Source organism: Adiantum capillus-veneris, chromosome 8 (genome assembly GCF_014529385.1).
Source record: "Adiantum capillus-veneris isolate H3 chromosome 8, ASM1452938v2, whole genome shotgun sequence".
NCBI lineage: Eukaryota > Viridiplantae > Streptophyta > Polypodiopsida > Polypodiales > Pteridaceae > Adiantum > Adiantum capillus-veneris.
This window is the reverse complement of record NC_140938.1, coordinates 53,163,222-53,190,053: the sequence shown is the minus strand read 5'-3', so window position 1 is coordinate 53,190,053 and position 26,832 is coordinate 53,163,222. Positions and strand designations below refer to the sequence as shown.

Here is a 26,832-nt window from a genome sequence, read left to right as displayed (position 1 = left end):
CCTAAGTGAGTGCCCAAACACTTTTATGATGAAGACCAACCACCCGTCGATAATGCACATGGTGAACCTTGTTACTTTTGAAGATACATAATAGATGATCTTATGAGCAAGTAGTCAAGAATGCACTCATGACACACATACAATTTAGTGCAAGCACCTTAGGGCCTTCAAGAAGCAAAAGACAACCCAAAGTACATTCACCTATGCCAATGGAACTCTCACGCATCTCAATAGTCAATTATGAACACTGCTACAAAGGCCCTGTGAAGGATGGCTTTATTTTTAGTGCTGATGTTGATATATGTGACACAAAGATCTTCTAAGCACGTTTGTAAACAAAACTATATTGAAAGCCACTTATCCGGAAGTTAACTTATCCTGAGATACATTAGCGACAATTTATCATCACCTTCCATAAATTACACATTTCTCAACTAGCTCTATTTTGCAAATCCACCATTAAAATATTAGAGCTCTTACAATGTCATCACAGATCTTGACACATTGGAGTCAAAATTGATTTTATTATAATGCCAAAATAATGATAGGAATATGCTTCTCAACCCATACAACCACTTGGACCCTATTTTGAGGCCATCAGCTCGTCACTAAGGGTAATGAAAGCTTCACCTAAGGCAATGAAGGCATACATTCAGTCGCCAAAAGGACTCTCATTGTGTCGCCAACACAGCCATTTTGGTACCACGAGGGCAATCAAAACCAGATGTACAAGTTCCCTGCCCACCACTTATGCTCGTTATACAGCTTCAGACATAAGGTTGCATGGATTATTCCATGATGAAAACATGTATACCTTTGAACTTTTATCCATCTAGCTTGCTCCACACCTTGCCTAGCAACCTCTACTTCCAAGCCTAGCAATTGTGTAAGCTGAAGTGCAACAATAGGTTTCAGTATTGCATGTATATTTGATTTGTCTCGTTGGGCAATGTCGGCCTCTTAACAAACATAAAAAAGATCTTTTTTTTCTCTTTTTTTCTGAAAGCCACAAGCAAAACATGCAGATTTTGTGTACCTCAGAAGAAGAGGTTCTCCTTTAAGGGCAAATGAATACATAAACCTCAATCCATGTCCTCCATCATGATCTCCTCATTCGACTCCTGCATGAGGTTCTCAAGGACAGACCTTATGCGCACTCTTAAACCAGAAGCCTCTTGGGGCTTGAACCACTGCCTGCCAAACTGAACTTCCAAGGTTAGCAGTACAAAACCAGATAACCAGAGGCAGTGAAGGCATTTACCATAGAGTCGAGTAAACATGGCTCGAATACGTCGTCAGCATCACGCAAAAAGCACTCAATAAAGTAAAGTAGGAAGAGACCACAGTCCCAGGCATTTTGTTGCAGTGGCACCTGCATCGAGATGCGAACTTACATAAGCTCTTCTTATCTCATACTTCACGAAGCAAAGACGTTACTCCAATAACCTGATAGTGTTTCTGTCAGCAATGCACAAAAACAATACCTCGACTCGTTTCCTCACAAAGTCTTTGAGAACTATAGTACAGTTTTCATCATTGACATCCACGCCTCTGATATGATTCCACTCAGCTTCGACGTATCTGCTGATAACGAAGGCAAAGTTACCAAGAAAACTGTTAAGGATAAAAACTCTTTTACACCAGAGCTGCAAACCCAAACTAGGCATGTCAAAGCTACATCAGGCAGCTGTCAGGGAAGGATGGCCATTTGTGGGTTAGGGAGGGTTGGCCATCTAAAATGCCATGTAGAAAGAAAGATCTTTTTACGACTATTAGAGGCCCAAGTCGGCCTATGAGATAAATCAAATATAAATGGGTGAGTGTCCTCCATCTATCAGGAAAGGACAACGTACAAAGTAACAAAATGTAGCCATGTGGTGGTGGTTGTGGGAGGGGGAGGGGGGGGGGGGGGGGGAGCAGCGCTCTATCTTTACAGGGTATGGGTGCACATCTACATGCTCAGGGAAGTACAATCATGAAGTGCATCAAGCTGACTAGCTCCATCCTATGTCAAACTAGGGTGTAAGATCTGGTACATGGGCGGGTGTGGTATAAGAGCTGCACGTATGATCGCGGTTGGGGTTGCTAGCATCTTAGCAAATATCTCCTGGGCTGCCTCGTGGCAGCGAGTCTAGATCTCCTAGATCTGTAGGGGATGCAGTCTTGAAGCTCGGGGTATCTCCTAGCTTTGACAATCTCGGCCTGCTATAGGTGACCCCTCGATGTGTCTGTGTGATGGGTGGCAGTAGCGTGGTAGTCCTCTAGAAGAAGTCTGTAAGCTGTGATGTCTGCCACCCTTTGGTGCTGCTACAGGTACCAGCCACGTCTCTGTGTCTATGGATCTCCACTAGAAAACGACCAAACTACCGCTGACCTCTAGACTCCATGATCTGTTGTAGGGTGGGCAGTCCTGTGAAAAGAGCATATCTGTCTCTGATACTCTCATATGCTCTACATCTGCAGACGAAATGCTCCTCGTCCTCAGTCAGTCTCTCTGTGCAAAGCTGGCAGAGCCTCTCAGCTCGAGGGGTATAAGCAGCTCTTCCTTTCTCTATCTCTAGCCAATGTAATGACCGAAGCTAGCCAATCGCCACTCATGACCTATGTGGCAACCCTTCATCCAGATCTCACACAGTGATAGGAACACGGTACTCAGAGAGGATCTATTGCAGCTCTATGTCAAGAGAGACATGGATCACACCTAGATAGCTTCTTCCCCCGAAGATGCTCATTTACAGTGAGCGCTTCTTGACCATGCTAGATGAGGGGTTCATCCAGAGGCCACCCTACATGGGCACATACAAAACAGGGAGGACCAGAATCGCCATCTTGAGCTGAGCTCGAGTATGTTGGGCGATGGACCCAGGATGGGAATGTGACCCACGCCAAGATGCACAGAGCTGAGGTAGTGAGCACTGGGCAGCGATGGCCCACAAGTGAAGGGTTTGAGGCTGAAGTTAGAGCCCACCTAAGCCACTTAAAACAGTCTTTCTGGTCCCACCAAAGAAGGAAGTGGCACTTGGTCTTTAAAACAATCTGCGAAAAGGATAAGCCAGATGTACCAAAATATTGGCTCATAGAATGATGCCTATAAGAGAAATGCGAGTAGAATAGACTGTGTTTGCATGAATCCTAGTAGATTACCTTGGCTTTTTCAGTGAATCATCTAAAGCAAAAAGTATTAGAAAAACTGATAGATGCTCTACTGAAAAATTGAAAGGTTTAAAGAACTTTGGAACTCTCTTGAAGGGTAAGACAGGGTGTATCACAAGCCTTGCGCATAAGAAGAGGCCTACAACGAAAAGTGCACATACAATAGACAGTGCTGCACAGATACCCAGTAGATTACCTTTTGAGCAAAGCATGCCAAACATATATTGGGGGCAAAACAAATAATGACTTTGAATCCACAACATTTGTGACCCCTTAACCCGAAGTTGAGAGGCACAAGTTCCAACTGCTAGACCAACTCCTTGAGGACTAACAAGCTTTGGAACCATACAAGCCTAGCAGAAAGACAACTCTTCTTTATAAAAATGACTAGAACAGAACAAACCTGCTCAGAACAAGAAAAACTTCTTTGCTGACATGGCCTTCTCTCATAGAGTCTAAATGAAGTATGTATGGTGTAAAACCATTCCTCTCCTGAGGATTTGTGGCAAAGCAAATGATAGCCAGACTCCAATGGGCACTACAGAACACATGAGAGACACGCAACATGTGACTGTGATGAAAACTAAATAGCCGTTGATGACCATATAGAAAACACTTTTTACCAGTCATGTACGGGTACTAGCAAGTACTTTTTCTCAAAGATGTTGACGCCTTTTGTCCATTTTCGTAACTCGGAGTAATAAGAACTACCCTTTGTTTTTTTTCTCTGCATCAACGCGTGGCAAATGAGAAACAACAAAAGTAGCATGTCCATTTCTTGATTCTCAAATGTTCTTAGAGTACGCTACTGCTTAAAAGAGGGACAAAAGCTAGAGAATATTTTCTTGTGCATCCAAAATTGTGCATGTAGAGGTTTAAAAGTTTGCAGATATCCAAATATGCTTCTCAGAAAAATTGCAAGGTTTTTGGAACAAGCAACAGGAAGTTCATGGATGTTAATTGTGTTCTACCATACACCAATGAGATTAAGCAAACCTTCTCCAAAAGCAGTTTCTTGAAGAAAAATGTATTGAAGAAATGAAAGTGTACTTTCTTTTCCTGTCTCAAAAACTCTGGCCTCTGAAGATACCTGTGAATAACAAAACAAGACCAATTTAGAACAAAGCTCTCCCAGAAATATAAAATGCAAAAAAGAAAGAAAAGAAGAAAAAATCTTTTTACGTCTATTAGAAACCAAAGTCGGCCTATGAGACAAATCAAATATACATGTGTGTGTCATCCATCTATCGAGAAAGGACAAAAGTACGAAGTGGGGGGGGGGGGGGGGGGGGGGGGGTGTCTATTGCTAGGGGTTATGGGTGCACATCTTTATGATCGAGGAAGTACAATTGTGAAGTGCATCAAGCTGACTAACTCCAACAAGAAATCGCAAAAATGCCTGGCACAGTTGAGCAAACAGTATATGATAGGTATCTGTACAAACCTTGTATACAGAGGTTGAGAGTCTTGACCATGCCACATCAAATATGGTGCAGAAGGTCACACAATGATTCGAGTAAAATTCAGGCACTTCTTGACAATTCTAAAACCACGTAATCTAATCCTATTTCATTTATTACAAGTGCCTCTATAAATACCTAGTTCTTTTCGATTTGCACATGAAAAGAACCAAATAAGAGTACTTACTTGATATAGAAATCGATCACAGTATCGTTTAAAAATTCGTAAGGATCCAGATGCTTCATATCAGATTGCTGGACCTCAACTGCTTCAGGATCGCCACTAAGGACAAAGACAAAAAATATGAGTTGAAAGTTCGTTTATATCCCAAGCACATCAAGGGACAGACCCCGAGGTGACATACATATTAATAAATAGATTACAATGATAGTATCTAACCAAACATTATAAAGAAAACAATCCTGGCCTGTAGCTCATGAGAGGCTTTTGAAATACAAGGCTGTTTCTAGGCTTCCAAGCAAGCCTCCTCAGCTCAAAAGAGTTAATGTTTCACCACTTGCTGAGCCTTGCTTCCTGACTATGCACAGCTGCACCCCACTTCCTCCCTGTGCCTGACCCATTGAAGACCCAGAGGGTTAGGACTCCGTGAACCTAACCTGCAGATTCCGGTCGAGGGGCCTAAACCCTAGCAGAAGCAGAAAAAGAAGAAGAAGGTGAAGGAGTTACCAACTTGCAAATCATCGCCGAGTGGGGCCTTAATAATAAATTGGGCTAGGATTAAAAATCCTAACCCTCGACAACTTATGAAACTGGCTGAGGGGCCTGAACCCTTAAAATAAAGCACACACACACACACACACACCCCAATATTCTGGCACAAAAATTGATTATGTGGCGTGCTATACGGACGTCCACGATTTGCATTGACATGTTGATGTGGCAATTGTATGGATTGTCGTGACTTCCGTTGGTAGCTTTTGGGACGTAGAATTTAGAACCTGCCGTATTTCATGTAACTACTTTCTGATAGGCCAAGGGCATTTAAATATGAAGCGTGGGCTCTCTCTTGGGCATTCTATCGTGTGGAGGAGCAAAGCAAAGCCGCAGAGTTGTACCCTGTTGAAGCAATATAAAGAAATACCGAAAGGGGTGCCATTGTTTGGGATGAGTGCAGTTTGGGAGTGGAACTGCACCACTCCGCGTCTCGTGGATTCTCTCGTTGTTTGAAGTGCTAAACGTCTGTCTCAGTTTGTTTTTTTCAGTTGGCACGTGGTGTTGTTGTCACGGGGACAAGCACCACATGGCCAACGGAAAAGAACAGAGTGAACAACTTTAAGCACTTCATTTAACATTAAACTGAAAGAGATGCATGACACACGAGACGGGGAGTGGCGGAGTTCCACCCAAGAGAGAGCACTAGCCCAAACCTTGGCACCCCTTTTAGTATTCCTTTATATTGCTTGAACTCAGTACAACGCCAGTACTCCATCCTCTGCACCTCCACGCGAAAGCATGCAAGAGAATGAGCCCTTGGCTCATATTTAAAGGCCCTTGGCCCTTCAAAAGCAGTTAAGCTGCCAGCACATTTTGTGGAAATCCGTACTGTTGCCACGTGGCACTCTCAATACGAATTGCGGGACTATTCATACAACCTGCCACGTCAGAATGTTAGCGCGTTTTGCGGAGACAATACTTGAATTTCGCAAGGGAATTGGAGAGAGTGTCTTGATAATTTTATTGTCTTTAGGTCCCATGGGCCCCATCGAACGGGATCCGGTAAGTTGGTGGGAACTCTTCTTTAAAAATAAGCCACTCGGCAAGACTTTGCAAGTTGGTAAAACTTCTTCTGTTGCTACTTCTAGGGTTTAGGCTCCTCGGCCGGGATTGCAGGTTGGCTCCGTTCTTCAATGGCTTGACACGTCAGCAATTTGTGACATTCCCCCTTCTTGAAAGAAAGTGATCGTCCGCGATTACAGCATATCTACAAAACAACTTAAGTTAGCTCAAAACTTTCTGAGGGTCGTTCTGAGGGACATTCCGAGGATATTTCGAGGGGCATTTTGAGGGACAATCAGTCTTCTTATTCTAGATTGGAGCCCTTGATATCTTCGGCCGTTGTCTTCCCAAATAAATGTCATCCAATAAGGAGTCTCATTCCAGATTGGAGCTCTTGATATCCAGGGTCATTGGTTTCCCAGAAAAATCTAATTCAATAAGGAATATTCAATGGTTGGCACATCACAATGCGACACAAATGCTCACATATGCATATTACAAGACATAGAAACATAAAGTCACGGATGAACACTCCCACCGCAAATAACCATCCAGGTCCGGGCCATGAGCTGCTCAACGACTCCCTCATCACTCCTTCCGCATAACCTAAAAAGGTCTCAGCCGAGAGATATAAAGGCCTTTTACAACCAAACGCCGCCTAGACTCTAGCCTGCATCATTTGGAGGTTCAAGCATAGAACCAAACGTTCCCCAACCATCTCGTCTGCGTCGTTTTTGTTAGACTTACACCACTTTGCTGCTTCAAAGGTCTATGGAATACTTGTACGGCTAGTATGTCTTCGGGTTGGCCACCCATAGTCTAGGTTGTACCTGGTCTGCGGCCGCCCAAGTTTGGGACCGGCCGCCCACTTTGTCTGGGTGCCCTCATATATTTCCATGTATCATTTTTCTATTGGGTCGTGGGGATTTTTATCAGGCCTTGCCCTACCTCCCCTTGAGCACCTATTTATGGGGACAGGGGGGTACCCACTTCCATCATACTGATTGTATTGAGGGTATTCTGCTGCTCATGGTAGTCATGGGGGGTTGATCGCCCCCTCTTCCTACACATAGCGTTTTGGTCTCTCTCTCTCTCTCTCTCTCTCTCTCTCTCTCTCTCCGATAGACGGATGACGTACACACCATGTACATTTGATTTGTCTCATAGGCCGATTTCGACATGACATAGACGTTAAAAATCTTTCTTTCTTTCTTTCTCTCTCTCTCTCTCTCTCTCTCTCTCTCTCTCTCTCTCTCTCTCTCTCTCTCTCTCTCTCTCTCTATCTCATGGTATCAGAGCTTCAAGCTCTCCATGGGACTAGCGCTTTATCATCAGCAACAAGTTCTGCTCTCTCAAGGGATCACAACGGCCAGCGTTTTTGGAGAATCATCATCGATTTCACTGTGGAAGCATAGCGCTAGCAATTCTGCACAATTTTGTCGTGGGAAAATTGCAAAACGCCCTAGCATTTTTGCAACAGCCTAGCGTTTTTTTAATCTCTAGATGTTTTTTGCAAACCAACCTTGCGTTTTTGCATTTGAAGGCATTGATCTCCCTTTCCTCTCTTGGCACCCCCTCCTCGCAGACAAACGCACCCCCAAGGCATGAGATCAGCCTTGTGTTTTCTGGAACATATCTGAGTTTTCAGAAGTTGCTGCGTTTTCTGAGGTTGCTGCGTTTTCCGCAAATGCTAAGCCTCTTGCATACATGGGAGCGGCCAAGGCACTTACAGGAGTCTTCTACACTGCTTGGAATTTGCAGATCTACGCCATTGTCAGGTATCTACACCCAACCATCACTTTTCCAGCACTTATTACTTGCTGTTTTTTTTCTGTTTTCAGCCCCTCGACAGCTGAGAAGTGCAAGAACCCCCTCATCTGAACTTCTACGACGCTCCCGTACCGATCAGTGGCATACAAGCATGCTGAATTCTCTGTTACAGCAGCGTTTTCAGCCCCCTTTGCAGCAATTTTTAGGCGGACAGCAGGCTGAATTTGTTGCCTCTTGTGTGGTCGATCACTCCATTGCTCGTTAGTCTGAGCGGTTATTGTGGACTGCTACAGCTTTGGGGACGGTACCTTCTACGGCGACGTGAGATCCTATCCCTTGATCCTTGGGAGATCCATGCATTCCAGCCAGAGTTACCGGGGAACGCCCCCTAGCCCCCGTTCCGGCGTTCCGGGGGGCAGTTCCCTTCCCGAACGTTCCGAAACGTCCCGGAACGTCTGACGTTCCAGGTGGCCAGTGCAAACCGGAATGGCCGTTCCGGAACGTTCCGGAACGTCCCCGGAATATTCCGGAATGCCCCTGGAACGGCCAACGGCTACAAACAAATTTGGCAAAAATTGGAAAAATTGAAGTAAATGTTTGGGCTTCTTTTGGAAGTGTGCAAGGCCTCAAGGACTCATAAAATGCACCCCCCTCCCCCTTTCTCTCCACAAGCTAATCCTCAAGGGTCAAGCTCTCTCCCTCTCACACTCTCAAGATCTCTCCCTCTCAAGACTCACTCTCTCAAGGCTCAAGGCTTCAAGCCTTCAAGCTCTCTTCCTCTCCCTCCCACTCTCTCAAATCTCTCCCTCTCCCTCTCACTCTCTCGAGTCTCTCCCTCTCACTCTCTCAAGCTCTCTCTCTCTCTCATCTTCATCTAGTCATAGCAAGGTTGAATGGTCTTCAAAACGAGTTTTTTGTGAGTATTAGAGTCAAAGCACTCTAATACTCCTTGTATTTAAACACAAGGAGCTAAAAAATGCACTATTTGGGTGTTTTTTAACCTCCCGTTCCGCGTTGTTCCCGTTCCGGACCCCTAGCCGTTCCCCCGTTCCGCGGGGATCCCGTCGCCATTCCCGTTCCGCGTTCCGGGTAACTATGATTCCAGCCATCATTCGGCGGTTGCACACTGGAGAGGGGGTGGTGACTTGTGGTTTGCTATGGACACACCTATGCACTCATCAAAGGAGTTCACACGAGATATGGCCATGCTCATGGCATTTGGGATTCCGACATTCCCAGAGACGACACCACCATCTTGGGTGGACAGACACTTACCACTTGACCTCGACACGTGAGATCACTTGCTTACACACGAGCATCTACATGGACTCAGGGAGAGGATCTTGGATCTCTTCTTGGACAGGTTCATTGCTTGGATCTACAAACTGGAGTGGGACTTTAGTGCTCTGGACTCTCTTGGAGAGTTTCTTTTTTCCAGAATCTCTCTTGGAGAGTTTACCCGCAAGATGCGAGAGATCATTTGGATGGTAATGCAGTTGCTCTTCTACACCAACTGCACTACCATCCCGCGACTACATCACCGAAGTTTCTTTTTTCCAGAATCTCTCTTGGAGAGTTTACCTGCATCACCGGAGCTTGGCTTGGATGGTAGTGTAGTTGCTCTTCTACACTCCTGATCATTTGGATTGCTACCTTCAGAGTTGCTTACACTCACCCTCGATAACCTTACAATAGACTTATCCCTCGACCTGGGCAGTAGGCCACTCCCAACTCATTCACATTGAGAGCCACACTTAGATGCGGTTTGGTGACGGCGTTGGCGCGAATTCTGATTTGGTTGACACTGAGGATTGGAGGCGGGAGATACAGGCAAGATGGCACAGACAGATTGGTCTAGCCTTTCCTCTTCTCAGAGGTTATTCACAGCGCAAATGCTCAGTCTGGCTTCCCTTCTTCTACAGGATGATTACAGTGCAGAAAGCTTGGTCTGACCACACCTCTTCTCAGAGGCCCTCCACAAGGCAGACTCTTGAGTCTGGCTTTCCCCTCATCTTGGATTACCCTACCTATTGCCAGGACACCATCCGGTGGTGGTCCGTACGGTCTATCGATGACTCTTGCAGCTTACGATAGCTTCTACAGTGCAGACTATTTAGTCTGCCTTTCCTTGATTCGGAGAACGTTCACGACGCTTAGTGTCACAAAGTGATGACGTGGCTACCAACAACAGAAACCCTAAATTCTGTCAAAAATCCTAAAATTCCTGCAAACCCTAATTTCTGGAAACCCGAACCCTAGCTGCTGACTAGAAACCCTAATCAAGCGGGGCAATGCCACGTGGCAGTAGTGTACAGAGGCTTACTGATTTTGCGGCGTGAATCACGGAAAGCTGAAAAAAAGCATGAGCGACGGATTCTCAGCTGCTTTTTGGCTACGCACGAAATTAAGAGAGAGAAAGGGTTAAATTGCTTTATTTTTTTGACTCTTAGTGAGAGAGAGAGAGAGAGAGAGAGAGAGAGAGAGAGAGAGAGAGAGAGAGAGAAGTTGCTTTTGCTTTCAAGCTTTTGGGGCTCTGCTTTTGGGCATCCCTTGTAACATTTAAATATGCGGTGAGGGCCTCATTTCTCAGAGCATCTGGACGCAGAGTCTGAGAGCGAAACCCTAACCACTCTTGTACTCTGACATTGATTTTTAATACAAAAAGAAATACCGAAAGGGGCGCCAGTCTTTGGGGCCAATATCTCTAGGCACGGAACTCCGCCGGGCCAGTGCAAATCTATTGTGATCTGTGAATTGTTTGAAGTGGTTATTTGGTGTTGTCCCGATTGATTCTTGACTTGGAGTGTCCAAGTCTCTTACAGTGGTATCAGAGCACGGCCGATTTCTCTTCTACGGGAAATCCGATCCCCAATTTTTTTTTCCGCGGCACCTATGGCTTCACGCAAGGATCAATCGACTCCCTCTGCATCTAGAGATGCGGGCAGGGATCACAACGAAGATTTAGACAGAGAGTATGGCCCGCCCCGGCCTACTCAGGCGGAGCAAAGAGAGATGAAGCGTCGTCAATTGATCGGCGATGCAACAAAGATGATGCTTAGTTTTGCGAAGGATCCGAAATTGGCAAAATATATGAGCGAGACTTCTTTTCAGGAAGTGCATGCACAGTGGCACAAAACCACCACACCACCCCTAAACCCGCTCTCAAGAAACCTTTTGATCACAAACAGTACTCAGAGAAGGAATTACAAGAGGTAGTTGATGCACAGATTGCTCAGCTTTTTGACACGCAAAAGAAAGCCAAAAAGCACGGCAAAAAGCAAAAGAAAAGCACTGACTTCCCGGGATATTTGGGTCATCAGTCGACTTTTGACAAGGCAAAGAAACAGAAGAAGCGTGTTCGATTTGAAGGAGTACCCACTTCTTCTTCTTCTTCTTCTTCTTCTTCTTCTTCTTCTTCTTCTTCTGACAGTTCTTCTAGCTCTTCAGATTTGAGCGAAGAAGACAGAAAAGGTAAAAAACGAAGCAAGAAACAAAGCTTCGGAAAGGGCAAGAAAAAGGCAAAGAAGGCTAAATCTCGCCCAGAGCCTCACAGTTCTACTGAGGACTCGTCTTCAGACAGCTCAGTTTTTTATGATGGAAACTTCTATGCGAACAAGAAGAATTTTTACAAAGCCAACCAGTATGACTTTCTTGAAGATAAAAGCAAGAAAGTCCGAGAGTTTAAGGAAGGTGACCACTCGATCAAGTTTGATACTTTTTCAGAATACTCAGATGCTTCGAAGGCTTTGTCTTTTATATAGCAGTTTGACATTGCTTTCGCGGGAGGACGCTATTCAGAGCACTCCAAGATTCAGAGAGCTACCTCTTACCTTAAGGGGAATGCTCGTACTTGGTAGTCCACGCTTCTTTTAAACAAGACTGCGTCAATTAAATGGTTGAAATTTAGAGCTCTTTTCTACCCGCCTCTTCATTCAAGAAGATCACGTTCAGAGAACAGATTGAACGGTTTACCTTGGGTCTACCTATAGAGATCCGAGATCACTACTTGGAGCACAAAGTCAGCTTCTATTCAGGAGTTGATGAGTCATGCGAAGCGGGGCTTTGCCATTCACTCTGGCAGTCTGACTTACCCCACAGATGAGAACATGACACAACGAGCCGAACAGACTTCTGGGAATGAAAGTAGAAAGAAAAAGAGCAACCCAGAGAAAAAGGATGCACGACCCAAGCTTACTCCTCAGGAGCGAGCTCGATTCATTAAAGAAGGGAAGTGCTTTGGATGCGAGGAACAGGGACACATCTCCGCAAAGTGCCCTAAAAAGACACATAAAGAACAGAATGATAAGGACGACGACAGGCCTGAGAGTTCGAGAGCAGCCGAGGAACATGGACGAAAAGGCAAGATGAAAACAGGACTGTTTCCAGATTGTGTGGGTACCGATCACGACACCATGGATGAGAGTACAGAACTTTGCCGAGCTTGGGGCCGAGCTTGGGGCAAAGTGAAGGATCAAGAGGCCCTGATTTTCTTTGATGGAGGAGCCAAGGCCAACTTCATTTCACCGGAATTGGCGGCGCGGCTCGAGATTACTCCCGATCGGATGGGACCACTTGCAGAGGCAGTTCTAGCGGCACCCGACAGGGACGTAGCCATTACACTTGTCATTGGCAAACTTCGGTTGCATTGTCAGGGGTATTTGGGGCATGAGGACTTCTTCATAATGCCTTTGGAGGGTTGTGATGTTCTCTTAGGGATTCCCTCGTACCAGAAGAACAACGCCGTGGTCGATTATAAGGCGAGAAAAGTGACTTTGACTACAGAAAAGGGTAGAACAATTGTACTTGATATAAACCTGAAGAGGGAGTCTATCCCTATTGTATCGGCTTCGGCCATTTCAAAATTAATGAAATCCAGTCTGTTTGTTTCCTCGATCTTTATGAAAGAATTGAGTGATAAGGATAGGACAAATATGTCTAAACTTGATAACGAACACCAAGACTTTCTCCACTCTCACGTCGATTGTTTCTCAAAGGGGCTACCAGGAGAGTTACCCCCTGCTCGTCCTAAAGATCATACCATTGATCTGATACCTGGAAGCACACCACCCAACCAGCCACCTTACCGTGTGAGCCGAGCACAGAATGAAGAGATTATGAACCAAGTGAAAGACCTCTTGGAAAAGGGTCTTGTCCAGCCTAGTACTTCACCGTATTGCTCTCCAGTGTTGTTGGTTTTGAAGAAAGACGGATCTTGGAGGATGTGCACCGATTATAGAGCTCTCAACAAAATCACCATCAAGAACAGATTTCCGATTCCTAGGATCGATGGTATACTCGACAGGTTACACGGATCCTCGTGCTTTAGCAGGATTGACTTGAAGAGTGGATATCATCATATCCGAATCGCACCGGAGACATCTACAAGACAGCCTTTCGGACTACTTTTGGGTTATTTGAGTTTTTGGTGATGCCTTTTGGCTTAACCAATGCTCCTGCGACATTTAATCGGATGATGTACAAGATTTTTCGAGAGTACAGACTATTTGTTGGCACTTTCTTTGACGACATCATTGTTTTCTCCAAGAATGAGGTAGAACACAGAGATCATCTGCTTCAGGTCTTTCAGGCATTACGAGATCACAAGTTAGTGATTAATGCAAAGAAAAGTGAATTTTTCCTACCAAAGATACACTTTTTGGGACACATTGTCTCAGCAGCTAGAGTGCAAATGGACCCGGCCAAGATAGAGACTATCCGTGATTGGCCCGATTTGAGGAATGTCCATGAAGTTGGAAGCTTCTTGGGACTGTGTTCGTACTACAGGCGGTTCATACAAAAGTTTGCAGAGGTTGCTTCCCCTTTGCATACCTTGACACAGAAAGGAGTCCCTTTCTCATGGGGTTCCACAGTGGTGACTGCCTTTCGGACATTGAAAGAGAAATTGACTACGGAACCAGTTTTGACTTTGTCGGACTTGCAAAAGTCATTTGAAGTATATTGTGATGCTTGTGGTCGTAGTCTGGGTGCGATCTTGATGCAAGAAGGCCATGTCATTGCTTACGAGAGCCGATTGTTCTCTGGGCCGGAGATGACAGCACAGATATATGAGAAAGAGCTTTTGGCGGTTATCCATGCTCTTACTACCTACTCGGAGCGGATTTTATTGTCTTTACAGACCATCAAGTTTGCTCTACTTCTTGTCACAGAAGCAGCTTTCGGAAAAGCAGATGCGGTGGGCGAACATCTTGTCACAGTTTCAATTCCAGATTGTCCATGTTCAGGGACAAAAGAATGTGGTGGCAGATGCTTTGTCTTGGAAGCCGTTGGTTCTAGCTATTTCCGCGATACATCATAGGAGCTTCGAGGATATGGTCGATCAATATGCCACAGATACAGATTTTGCAGATATTTTCACACGGATACGGGATGGGGAGACAATAGCTGGATACTCCCTTCGGGAAGGCTACTTGATGAAAAAGACTATATTGTGCGTTACACAGCCGTTGAGGGAAGGTTATGACTGAATGCCACTGTCCACATTTTACGGGTCACCGCGGCATTGCTACCACCATGAAGGGGGTAGAGAGATACTTCTTTTGGCCGAGACTCAAATTGTGGAAGAGTTTGTGCGCAGTTGCTTAGTATGCCAGAAGGTCAAGTTTGACAGGCATAAGGCACAGGCATTGTTACAGCCTTTACCCATACCCACCCGCCCCTGGGAAAGTATTGCGATGGATTTCATTTTTGATCTCCCGAGAACACAAAGCAGTCACGATGGCATCTGGACTGTTATTGACAAATTTAGCAAACAGGCTCATTTCATTCCAGTGAAGAAAACAGTCAAGCCAGATCACTTAGCGAGACTGTTTGTGGCCCAAATCTTCATATTACATGGCATGCCTAAGACGATTGTCTCCGACACAGACCCTAGATTCACGAGTTTGTTTTGGAAGGCAATTTGGGAGAACATTGGCACGCGGTTGCACTTCTCGTCATCGTTCCACCCGCAGACTGATGGGCAATCTGAGATTGCAAATTCAGTGGTTCTAGATTTATTGAAGTCTTATATCTCTGATCAAAAGACTCAATGGGAAAAGTACTTGCCTTTGGTGGAATTTACCTACAATAACACGATACACTCTTCAACGGTGAAGGCGCCATTTGAGATTGTTGAAGGTGCCGCGAAGGTTCCACCCTTCCTGAGCACGAAAGATAAAATCCTTGAAGCGGATGAATATACGCGAGATTTGGATACGGCTTTTGCCAAGGTTCACGAGACTTTGCAGAAGTCTCAAGAACGACAGAATAAGGCAGCGGATCGCCATCGTCGCGACATGAAATTGAAGGAGGGTGATTGGGTGCTCTTACGTTTTGAGAAGGCATGCCTACGAAAGAAAAAGGGAAAGGGGAGGCTTTTTCCAAAGCTTAGTATGCGATACTACAGACCTTTCCAGATCACTGAAAAGATAAATGATGTCTCCTTCCGATTGAAACTGCCAAATACTTGGAGGATTCACAATACATTCCATGTGAGTCTCTTGAAACCTTTTAAGGGTGATGTGTCTGATGATGGGGAGCCTGATGAGCAACCCAAAGTAGAAGAAAACGAGGAGATCCTTGTTCCTGAACAGATGTTGGCACATAAGGATACGAAGAATAAAGGTAAAGTCCGAAGGCGGTTCTTGGTTAAGTTCAAGAACTATCCTGCATTGGATGCGAAGTGGATGGAGGAGGAGGACCTAGCAGATACTCCTCAGATTGTGAAACTTTACCTCGATGCTTTTGGTTTAGCATAGTCTATTCCAAACGGAACCTAGAATTCAGCTTGGCCGCAGATCTGGTGCAGTGGGATGCACAAGAGGGGAGTCGCTCCGCTCCTTTGTCAACAGATGCCTTGATTTAGATACTAGAGTCACTGATGTCTCTTTGAGCTTCAGGGATACTCAAAGCTAACAGTATTCTGCTGTATGACTTTAATGAAATGGAATTCCTGATTATGATGTTGATTTGTTCTTGACTTCTCTTAAGTGCAGGAACTGATAGACGAAATGACTGCAGCATTTTGGTCTGATTGATCTCGAATGGACATGGTTGCAATAGGGGTTAGTCAATCAAACATCGATGAGGTCCCGATTGGACCTAGATGTGATTGCTAGCTACATTGCCGATAAATCATGGTCTAAGATCCGAATGAATGTTGAATGTCATGTGATGTCGTGTGATGTGACTATCGATTTGGTACATGTGCTAGATGTGTGTTCCTAGTACGTAGGTACTAACAGTCAGTGTCTACTAAAACGGTTTATGGCTTTTGTCGGTTTTGCAAGCGTAATCGCAGTTGATTACAATGCTTTCAAGAGGGGGGTATTTCACAAAGTGATGACGTGGCTATCGACAGCAGAAACTCTAAATTCTGCCAGAAACCCTAAAATTCCTGCAAACCCTAATTTCTGCCAAAAACCCTAATTTCTAGAAACCCTAACCCTAATTGCTGACTGGAAACACTAATCAAGCGGGGCAATGCCACGTGGCAACAGTGTACGGAGGCTTTCGGATTTTGCGACGAATCACGAAAAGCTGGAAAAAAAGCATGAGCGACGCATTCTCAGCTGCTTTTTGGCTACGCATGAAATTAAGAGAGAGAAAGGGTTAAATTGCTTTACTTTTTTCACTCTCAGTGAGTGAGTGAGAGAGAGAGAGAGAGAGAGAGAGAGAGAGAGAGAGAGAGAGAGAGAAGTTGCTTTTGCTTTCAGGCTTTTGGGGCTCTGCTTTTGGGCATCCCTTGTAACATTTAAATATGCGGTGAGGGCCTCACTTCTCAGAGCACTTGGACGCAGAGTCTGAGAGTGAAACCCTAACCACTCTTGTACTCTGACATTCATTTTTAATACAAAAAGAAATACCGAAAGGGGCGTCAGCCTTTGGGGCCAATATCTCTAGACGCGAAACTCCGCCGGGCCAGTGCAAACCTATTGTGATCTGTGAATTGTTTGAAGTGGTTATTTGGTGCTGTCGCGATTGATTCTTGACTTGGAGTGTCCAAGTCTGTTACACTTAGCCACCTAGCCACACTGGTTACAAGTTCATGCATTGACAAGCTTCTGGTCATTCGCATGACAGTTCCTAGGCTTCACCATTTTCTCCATACGGTTTGACTACAGACACCACAGATCCTATTGGGTAGGACACTTGCAGGTCTATTGGCTCTTTTCACGACAAGGAGTTGTTTTCACACTCAGTTCGGGGCCTTCATGCAGTATCTTCACCTTGTATCGACGAAGTATAGAAGTTTGCTACACTGCTCGTGATGGCACTTCGCCATGGAGATCTCTCGGTGGTCGGGACACCCCAAATTGCTGCTACACTCGTAGAGTTTGCCAAAGTATTGTCCTTCAGTCGACATTGCCGAAGACATCTTCATCATTTGCCTCACATCTTCGGCTTCATACATTTGTTCATCAGCATCCGGTGCCGAGAGGGGGTGTTAGACTTACACCAATCTGCTGCTTCACAGGTCTAGGGCATACTTGTACGGCTAGTATGTCTCTAGGCTGGCCACCCATAGTCTAGGTTGTACCTGGTCTGTGTCACAAACGAGAGCGCATAACAATATAAAATACATTCGGATAAATAGGATTTATCACTTATTACTGAAGCCAAAGGATATAGAGAGAAATAAATAGAGAGAGAGAGATAGAGAGTGAGAAGATCGACACAGTACTGGGGACCAGAAGATGGGTTGGTCCCCCCCCGTAATAGTATCTTTATTACTGAGGAGAAGTCTATACAAGCACTTGAACCGAACGTATTACCAAGTTCGTTCTAGAATAAGACTTGATGGTTCCCGGAAGCCTCAGCTTCCGATTCCTAGGGCAAAACCCTATTCCAAGGAACTTCCGTTCCTTATTCCAATTCCTCGAGAATCAAGGTTCTCGCCTCTGGATCTCACCTTCCAGACTCAGGGCATGGCATCCCTGCAACTCTTTTCCAACTCTCTTTCCAGAGTCCTCTTCCCGCAGAACAACTCTGCTTTCCCGGACACGAAGTCCTTACTTGGGAATCCCAACTTCCGGATCACAACTTGAGAGACTACCTCTCTCCGATCCGTGGATCTACTTCCCAAACTCGGGTACGAAACCCTTGGGCTGATCTGGCTCTAGTTCCTCAAAGCACTTTTCTCCTACAAAGTCTCATACCTTCCTCTGCTCCTACTCCCTCACTAAGAGGAAGTACACCTGCAAACAAATACTCAGAGTTCATAACATGAAAATCGTTACCTTCAAAGTCTCGACGCTCGAAACGCAACTCCGTTCTCGAAAAGCAATCCCCCGGAAGAGATCTCTCCATAGAAAATCCTCTCTTCCAATCCTACACACAAAAGAGGTGTGTTCTCGGGTTCCTTCTCGTAAATCAGCCCCGTCTACGACGTTTATGGGCTGAAAACAGAGAAAAACAGCAGCTTGTCGCGATGGAAACACGCTCCGTAGGCACTTCTTCGCGAGGGAACTCGCGCACTAGGTCTTGGCAACATCGGGTACACTTGGGGCAGCCATGCACATCACCGGCAACGTTTCTTTAGGGCTAAAATCTGCAGCAGCATCTCCTCCTTGCAAAGATTGGTCCTCCCCTCTGAGTGAGGGCATGTGATGCTTTTATAGCTCCTAGCCACAGGCACAAATAGCTGCTCGCGTAGAGATCGCGGCCATTTTTTTTTCTTCTTTTTTTTTTCTTTTTTTTTTTGTTCTGCCAAAAAAAGAGAGAGAAATCGCTTGCTGATCTGTTGCCTTATTTATCATATGGCTGCCCACTTATTAAGTGGGCGGCCGGCGTATTTTAAAAATAGTCTGAACCTGCCCCAAACTCAATAAAACCTTATAAGTTAAAAACAATGCTTTCACAGCACTTCCCAGGCGTCCCTGGATGCAATCACATGCACAGTTGCAATGCAGACATAGACTTCCTCGCGGGAAAGCATCTGCTTTCCCAAAAAGCAATCGCGCTTTCTCAGAAAACATTTGTTTTTCCTCAAAGTTTCCTCTGAACCCATCTTCATTCAAGTGCTTGCTTTTTCCTTGTGCACAATTCTAACACAGTTCGGAATTTCCTCCCGACTATGGATATTCCCTTTCCGATGCACCCGTCACCCACCTTGTGACGCATCAGGAATACCCATCACCTAGTCCTTTCCTACCGAACTTACGGTACAATCTCCTTCACGATGCTCTATGTCACCCATCCTATGACGCATCAGAGATGTCCGTTCCCGGATGGTCGGATACTTCTTTCCGATGCTCCCTGTCACCCATCCGATGTGACGCATCAGAAGTACCCGTTCCTGGTGGCCTTACATATATTCCCGTTCTCAGTGTTCCCGTCATTACTTTAAATGACGCACTAGGAATACTCTGTACTCGGATGTCTCCAATGAGAAAAGCCCTCTCACTTAAAATTCTAATAATTCATTTAGAATTATTTTTCCTTGGCGTTCCAAGCGAGAAAACCCTCTCACTTATAAATCCAATAATTCATTTAGAATTATTTTTCTGTAAGATAAAGCCAATTTAGCAACAGTCTGACCGCCCGAGTTTGGGGCCGGCCGCCCACTTTGTCCGGGCGCCTTCATATATTTCCATCTATCATTTTTATGTTGGGTCGTGGGGGCTCTTTATCAGGTTTTGCCCTACCTCCCCTTGGGCACCTATTTATGGGGCCAGGGGGGTACCCACTTCCATAATACTGATTGTACTGTGGGTCTTCTGCTCATGGTAGTCATGGGGGGATTGATTGCCCCCTCTTCCTACACATAGCGTTTTGGTCTCTACTCTCTCTCTCTCTCTCTGCCTCAGCCCACGCAGCCCCACCCCTCACTCTCTCTGCCCACGCTGCTCCAATTCGTAAGTAAAAAGGCTTACGCAATCCCCCCTCCTGCCCACGCTGCTGCAAGGCTTACGCAGCTCCCCTCCTGCCCATGCTGCTGAAATTCGTAAGTAAAAAGGCTTACGCAGACCCCCCTTTTGCCCACGCTGCTGCAGTTCATAAGAAAAAAGGCTTACGCAAAACATTAAGGCAGTAAAGCTTACGCAATAAATTACACCAGTAGGTGGACTTGCATAGCAACAAACGGCAGGGAGGCCGAACCTACAGGCAAGGAGGCAAAATTCACTCGACAAAATCCAAAAAATTCCAGGAGGAATTTCCACAGGAATTCCCACAGTCTCGGCTTTTCCGGATTTTTCGAACTTTCGAATTTTCAAAAACCTGCATTTTTCATAACTGCAGGGGAATTTGGAAACTGCAGAATTCACAGAAATTGCACATTGACACATACGGAAAGGAAATATATGCCATGTAGGCTGAATGTGGACACAAATGTATGCATAATGCGGTGCGTATAGGTCGCTTTCTCCTCTCTCTTAGAAAGTGAATCAAATAACCGAAACAAATAAGGCAAGAAAGATGGCGGCGCACTACATGGTCACAAGCAAGAGGATGACAACCATTGAAAGGGAGTTGAAAGAATGCAAAGCCCACATGGATGAGTGGAAGAAAGAGAAGAATTTAATTCTTGAATGGAAAAAGAGGGAGGAACAGGCGAGGGAACTAGAACGCAAGGAGTTCCGGGATGAAATTCAAGCTTTAAAAGGTAACATCTCAGCCCTTAGGAAGGAACTCGACGAAACCAAAGAGGGGGGATGCCTTGAAGATGGAGAAATTCAGCCATCAATGATCGATGAGCTGAATAGTATACGAGCACAAGTCAAAGAAATAAAGGAGGAAGGAGAAAAGAAGACCTCATGGGTGGAGGTTCTCTCCAAAACGCAAAAGAAGATGGATGAGGCTGAAAAATGGATTGAAGTTGTCAAGAAGGGAAAGGGCAAAGAAATCCCGACTACACCTGACATCATCAACAAGACACTTGAAGAGGAACAACGAAGAAGGGTACGCGCTCTACACGTGAGAGTGACCGGCCTAAAAGATTCAGATAAGGTGGACCAAGAGGTGAAGAGCCTCATGTCCATGATGGGGGTGGAGAAGCCCTCGCACACACAAGCTTGGAGAGTGGGCAAGAAGAGTGAAGGTAATGGGGAGAGTTCAAAAGGACGGGCTCTCATTTTGCGCTTTCCCTCCATGGAAGAAAAGAAAGACTTTTTAAAGAAGAGGCCAACCCTCAAGAAAACAGGTATCTTTTTAGGAGATGATCTTACGCTCTCACAGCTTGCACATATGAGAGAGGTCATGCCAGAGATTATAGCAGCAAGGGAGAAGGGAAAGTTTAGCTTTCTACAGAAATGGACGAGTAGTGATTACAGAGCACCGCTCTACATGACGGTGCGAGACCTATGGGACCACTCTCAGGATGGCGGTTTGGAACTATAATGGTTCGTATAGACTTGATGTGGGGGCCTTTGAGGATAGCTTCAGCGACAGAGACATTGTTTTCTACTCAGAGACTCATCAGGCTCCAGGACAGTTGATGCCGCACATATCAGGATACAGATGGGAGACAGCTTGCCGGACAAGCACCAGATCTACGCATGGGACTAGAGGATCAGGAGGTGTAGCAGTTCTTTTCAGAGAGGAGTTCCAACCACTACTGCACATAGTTCGGAGAGATGATCAGGCCAGATACTTTTGGATGAGGCTAAGGGCAGAGACTGGACGTTTCTTGTACATCGCCATATGCTATTTTCCTCCCAGCACTTCAGTATATGCTTCACCCAGAGGACAGTCTCCTTACTCTGTACTTGATGATGATATCTGGGAGTTCTCCAGAGATGGAGACATCATACTCGTGGGGGATTTCAATGCCCGTACAAGCAGCTCACAGACGGTCTTCTATGACACCTCAGAGGAGATGCTTAGAGAGCTAGAGCCAGAGGAGATGGGACTTGAGAGATGCTCACACGACAGAGAGCATACAGAATATGAGAGATACCTGAGGGAGATGACGACTACTCACAGTTTAGCCATACTGAATGGCTTACCGACTTTCCCACTATCTACAGGTTTTACTTGTTTTCCACACAGGCATGGGTCCAGCACTGTAGACTATGTTCTGACACATCCGAGCTTTATCTCTCACATTCAAGATTTCACAGTGGGGCCCAAGCATGTAGGGACAGCAGTAGATCATGCACTTTTGACATTATCAGTCTCCTTTGAGTACAGTACATCTCAGGCCTCACGGGGTGGTAGACATCCACGCTATACTTTTACACCAGAGACTGACTCAGTCTATGCAAAGGAGATACGTAGGCTTTTATGCACATCAGAGCCAGTATACACAGTGGAGGAGATCACATCTATGCTGACAGTGACATTACATGCGGCAGCGACAGAGGCATACCTATTACCCACACACTCAGCCTGGTCAGAGACGTCGTTCTGGGGCACATGCCTCAGAGCAGCTGGTATGATGAGGAGTGTCGACAGAGTAGAGCCCAGATACAGCGCGAGCTTACATTGGGAGTGATCACCTATAGACAGTCTCGTATTGCTACACGATGACTAGTGCGACGGAAGAAGCGAGCTTTCTTGGTCCAGATGGAGCAAGATTTATATCAGCTCTTCCTTAGTAGAGATTCAGGAGAGGCTTGGCGTCTATTCCATGAGCAGTCTCCTCACCAGTGATTACTTCTACAGAGATATGGGGGCACTATGCAGCATCTTTATACACTATACCTGGACAACCACCACTACCAGATCCACCACAGCCATGTCCGGCTACGAGCACCTTCTTTACCACTGAGATGGTAAAGGAGGCCATTGACAGGATGAAGACCAGACGGGCACAAGATCATGAGGGTTTGGTAGCAGAGCACATTATACATGTTGGGGATTTGTTGGCAGAGATGCTTGCACGGTTATTCAACCGTGTCATGTGTGAGGGCTTCCCTGAGTCTTGGAGATTATCTACTATTGTACCTATCTTCAAGACAGGAGACCCCACAGTGCCGGGGAATTACCGTACTATCATGGTAGGACACACATTGGCACATTTATATGCATCCATCCTTGAGCATAGGCTAAGCACTTGGGCAAAGATTATGGGCATACAGGCACCTGGGCAGGCTGGTTTCAGGAGGGGTTTCTCCACACTAGATCATGTCTTTACACTCAGAGCTATCATTGAGGAGGGTCGAGCACATGGTAGACGGATATACTGCAGCTTTGTGGATTTCCGCAAAGCTTTTGACACAGTACCGAGGGCCAGATTGATGCGCCGACTTATAGAATTGGGGGTACCCACAGAGCTGATATGGGGGATTATGGCATTGTACAGTTCAGTGATGGGCCATGTACGCACATCACAGGGGATATCTGACATAGTTCACTCCACTATCGGAGTGAAACAGGGATGCCCACTGTCCTCTACTTTATTTGGTATGTATGTTGATTAGCTCTCTGATTATATTGACAGAGGAGGAGATAGAGGTGCTCAGCTTGCTGGGACATGGATCCCTCTTTTATTATATGCTGACGATATCGTGTTGATATTAGACTCACCAGAGGGTATGCAAAGACATTTGGACGCATTGCATAGTTTTGCAGAGGATAGTGGATTGTTTGTCAACCTTGGTAAAACCAAGGTCATGGTATTTAATACCACGCCACAGTGGGTTAGGAGATCAGCACCTACTTTCACATATGGGCAGGACAATATGGAGTACGCTGATGCATACACATATCTTGGGGTGGTCTTTAGTGGACCGAGGTTCACACTAAAAGTGGCAGCAGACACTAGATTGACTCGTGCCTATGCAACCCTAGGCGGTTTAGAGAGGATTTGTTCGCAGGTTCAGTTCCAGGAACCTCGAACAAAGCTATGGCTTTTCGACACTTTGGTTGCTTCAGTTATGCACTACGGGGTTCAGGTTTGGGGGCCGTCTGTTGACAATGCTGGATGGAGTAATATGGAGAGACCCTTGATATCTATGATGTCTAGGCTGATTAGAGCCAAGGCCTTAGTCCCACATGACATCATACGAGCGGAGCTGGCTGCCCCACCTATGGAGGTTGAGGCTCTCACCAGATCAGTATCATTTGTACACAGCTTATGGGACACCACCAGGGACAGGTATGTCAGGCTTTCTCTTGAGTCATCTAGACAGCTGGCATTACAGGGAGATACATCATGTTGGTATGCACAGATGAACTCATGGTTTCAGAGGCACGGTTTCAGCATGGACAGGCTGCCCCCTTTCCAGTATTCTCTTGATGCACCATCTTTGGCTCTTACACGGATGGAGACTACTAGACTCATTCGACAAGATCTTATCCAGCTTGATAGCAAGAGGACATGGATAGAGCCAGCACGGGAGTTGGGTACGAAGAGGGTTTTCTATAGAGAGCATCTTCTCCAACCCACGACAGACGGATTTGTCACACGGCCCAGTTACATGGACACACATCTATCTCATGGGTTACGATGTGCTATACGCCAGATTCGCACATCTTCACACCAGCTTGGGATTGAGACAGGTAGATTCAGAGGCATACCAGCAGACAGTAGGATATGTCAGTTATGCCATGCAGAGCCAAAGACAGAGTTTCACTACATATGTCGCTGCACGGTCCTGTGAGATACGGGGACGCTTTCATTGTTTATTCAGAGATGGTTTCGACTCGCTAGATAGAGTCATGAGATACCAGGATCAAAGATGTCTCGGATTATTCCTACTTGAGATACAAAGACATAGAGACGCTCTATTGAGTTGGCAAAGACAGAGACGGTCCCAGAGACGCATCTCAGATTTCTTCAGTCTGAGTACCACAGAGGCAGAGGGGACACCACCATCACAGAGCTCGGTTCCCACCCATACACACACCAGCGGTACTCTCATTGATCGAGCTATAAAGCTAGGGAGATCGAGACGACCGCGACTGATGAGGAGGGGAGCCATGCAGCACCGACGGAGATTGCGGCAGAGGATCCACAAGATTCTAGCACGACACCCAGAGTGTCGATCAAGATAGGCTTCATGCTACTGTTATATTTTATCATGGTGACATTTATCCCCACTTTGTACCTTTATGGCATGATACCATTGATCAGCCTACCAAGCCACCCATAGGAGTCGGTAGCACTCCTATCAGTTTCCTTGTTTGTAGTTTTCTTTGTTTGTACCCAGACTTGGTACTAGACTCATCATTGTAATCAGTTAGTCTCATAGGTCATTTTGGCCTTTTGTAGACGTTAATATATCATTTCATTTCATTTCTCTCTCTCTCTCTCTCTCTCTCTCTCTCTCTCTCTCTCTCTCTCTCTCTCTCTCTCTCTCTCTCTCTCTCTCTCTCTCTCTCTCTCTCTCTCTCTCTCTCTCTCTATCTATCTATCTAAAGTACCTAAATGTCCTAGGTCTAAGGACTTTTAAAACTAACATTTGGAGGTCTTTAATGAAGCTTACCCTAAGGTCTTTGAAGATCCATTACTTGCTCATTGCTCTTTGGTAGACTCTCTCCCTTTTGCACCCTTCAAGAGATGTAGCCCTTGGTCCCATGCTATTCTAACTCTTGTTTCCATTCATTTTCCAACATTAAATGATCAGTTTAACATGAGAAAATCATTCTCCTCCCATCTCTTGATTTAGCCTCATTCTACATATGTTGTTTTTCATTGGAAGAGTCTCCCCCTTATGTTTGTTGTGGCCCTCTCTAGCAGAGGTGGTTGTAGCCCCATGGGCAGTTTTAGTAACTAATAAAAGGATCTTTTTCTCAGAAAAGAAAAAGGGTACAACTTTGTGGGTCTCCTATACTTCTCTTTGTGGTAGAATGCGAGAGAGAGAGAGAGAGAGAGAGAGAGAGAGAGAGAGAGAGAGAGAGACCATAGTTCATATTTGAAGGCCCTTGGACAATCCAAAACCATTAGCATGAGAAACAATAGGTTCTAAAAGCATCTAGACCAAAATCTGCACCCCAAAAGCTGCCATCGAAAATCAAGGAAATCCAAACTACCACATCAGCATGTCAATGCAAAATTGTTTTTCAGTCCTAACCCAAATTATTATTTGGGCCACTCCGTGATGATCTACAAGTTGGTAAACCCTTTTTTTGCTTCTAGTAGAGTTTAGGCCCCTCAGTCGGAATTGCATGTTAGGTTTCGGAAGCCCTAACACTCTGGATCTTCAGTGGCTCAATGGGTCAGCGGTTTGTGACATAAACCATAAACATTAAATGTCTCTCACTGCGTCATGCTCACACACATGGTGCTGCCATGCCCATGGAGTGGAACTCCCAAAGGCATCCTCAAAGTCGAAATGGTAACGGAGAGGTTGAAATAGACACATCAAAGCATCCATATGACAACAACTAGCATCAATCCTCCACACATGAAAATCCACGTGGAAACACAAATAGACAAAAAAATACCATAGATTCTCACCACCGGCTAGCATGTGCCCCCTTGCTCTCCTCTCTTGCTAGTAGCCTTCCATACCGCATAGGTACAAAGTATAGAGAGCTTATCGGGCTAGACCATCACGGTCTCATGAGCTATAGTGATTTTTTACACGTTGCCAATTCATGTATACAGCAAAAAGAATCTATGATACCAATGTTAGTCCCTCACCAAATCCATCCTGCACACATGACATGACACCAACATACTCACGCATAAACAAGCAGATATCACGCTCACCTCCCAACCATAAGGCCAATACATGCTCACCCCCGAGACTGGGAACCTGCAGCCAGCGAGCTAGCCTCTACCACAAGGGCTGGTGTCCCAAAACACCAAGCACACACCAATAT

General features: G+C 45.6%; 1 protein-coding gene across 6 annotated transcripts in view; it reads right to left on the bottom strand.

The window, feature by feature from the left end:
• Nucleotides 1-504: 504 nt before the first annotated feature.
• Nucleotides 505-26,832, bottom strand: part of LOC147452143 (uncharacterized) — an 80,867-nt gene continuing 54,539 nt past the window's right edge. For 2 of the 6 annotated variants that reach the window (XR_015188872.1, XR_015188873.1), the window contains exons 9-17: nt 4,801-4,896; nt 4,150-4,243; nt 3,777-3,880; nt 3,557-3,691; nt 1,485-1,584; nt 1,262-1,372; nt 1,037-1,202; nt 815-891; nt 505-737 (exon numbers count right to left, since the gene is read on the bottom strand). Coding sequence is in view for 2 of the 6 variants with exons in the window: in XM_086517945.1 (XP_086374071.1) it covers nt 653-737; nt 815-891; nt 1,037-1,055; nt 1,147-1,202; nt 1,262-1,372; nt 1,485-1,581; nt 3,557-3,691; nt 3,777-3,880; nt 4,150-4,243; nt 4,801-4,896 (874 nt within the window). In the remaining 4 variants the exon portion in view is untranslated. Of the gene's footprint in view, nt 892-1,036; nt 1,203-1,261; nt 1,373-1,484; nt 1,585-3,556; nt 3,692-3,776; nt 3,881-4,149; nt 4,244-4,800; nt 4,897-26,832 lie in introns of all 6 variants that reach the window. The other 4 variants (XM_086517945.1, XR_015188874.1, XR_015188875.1 and 1 more) reach the window with 4 other exon arrangements.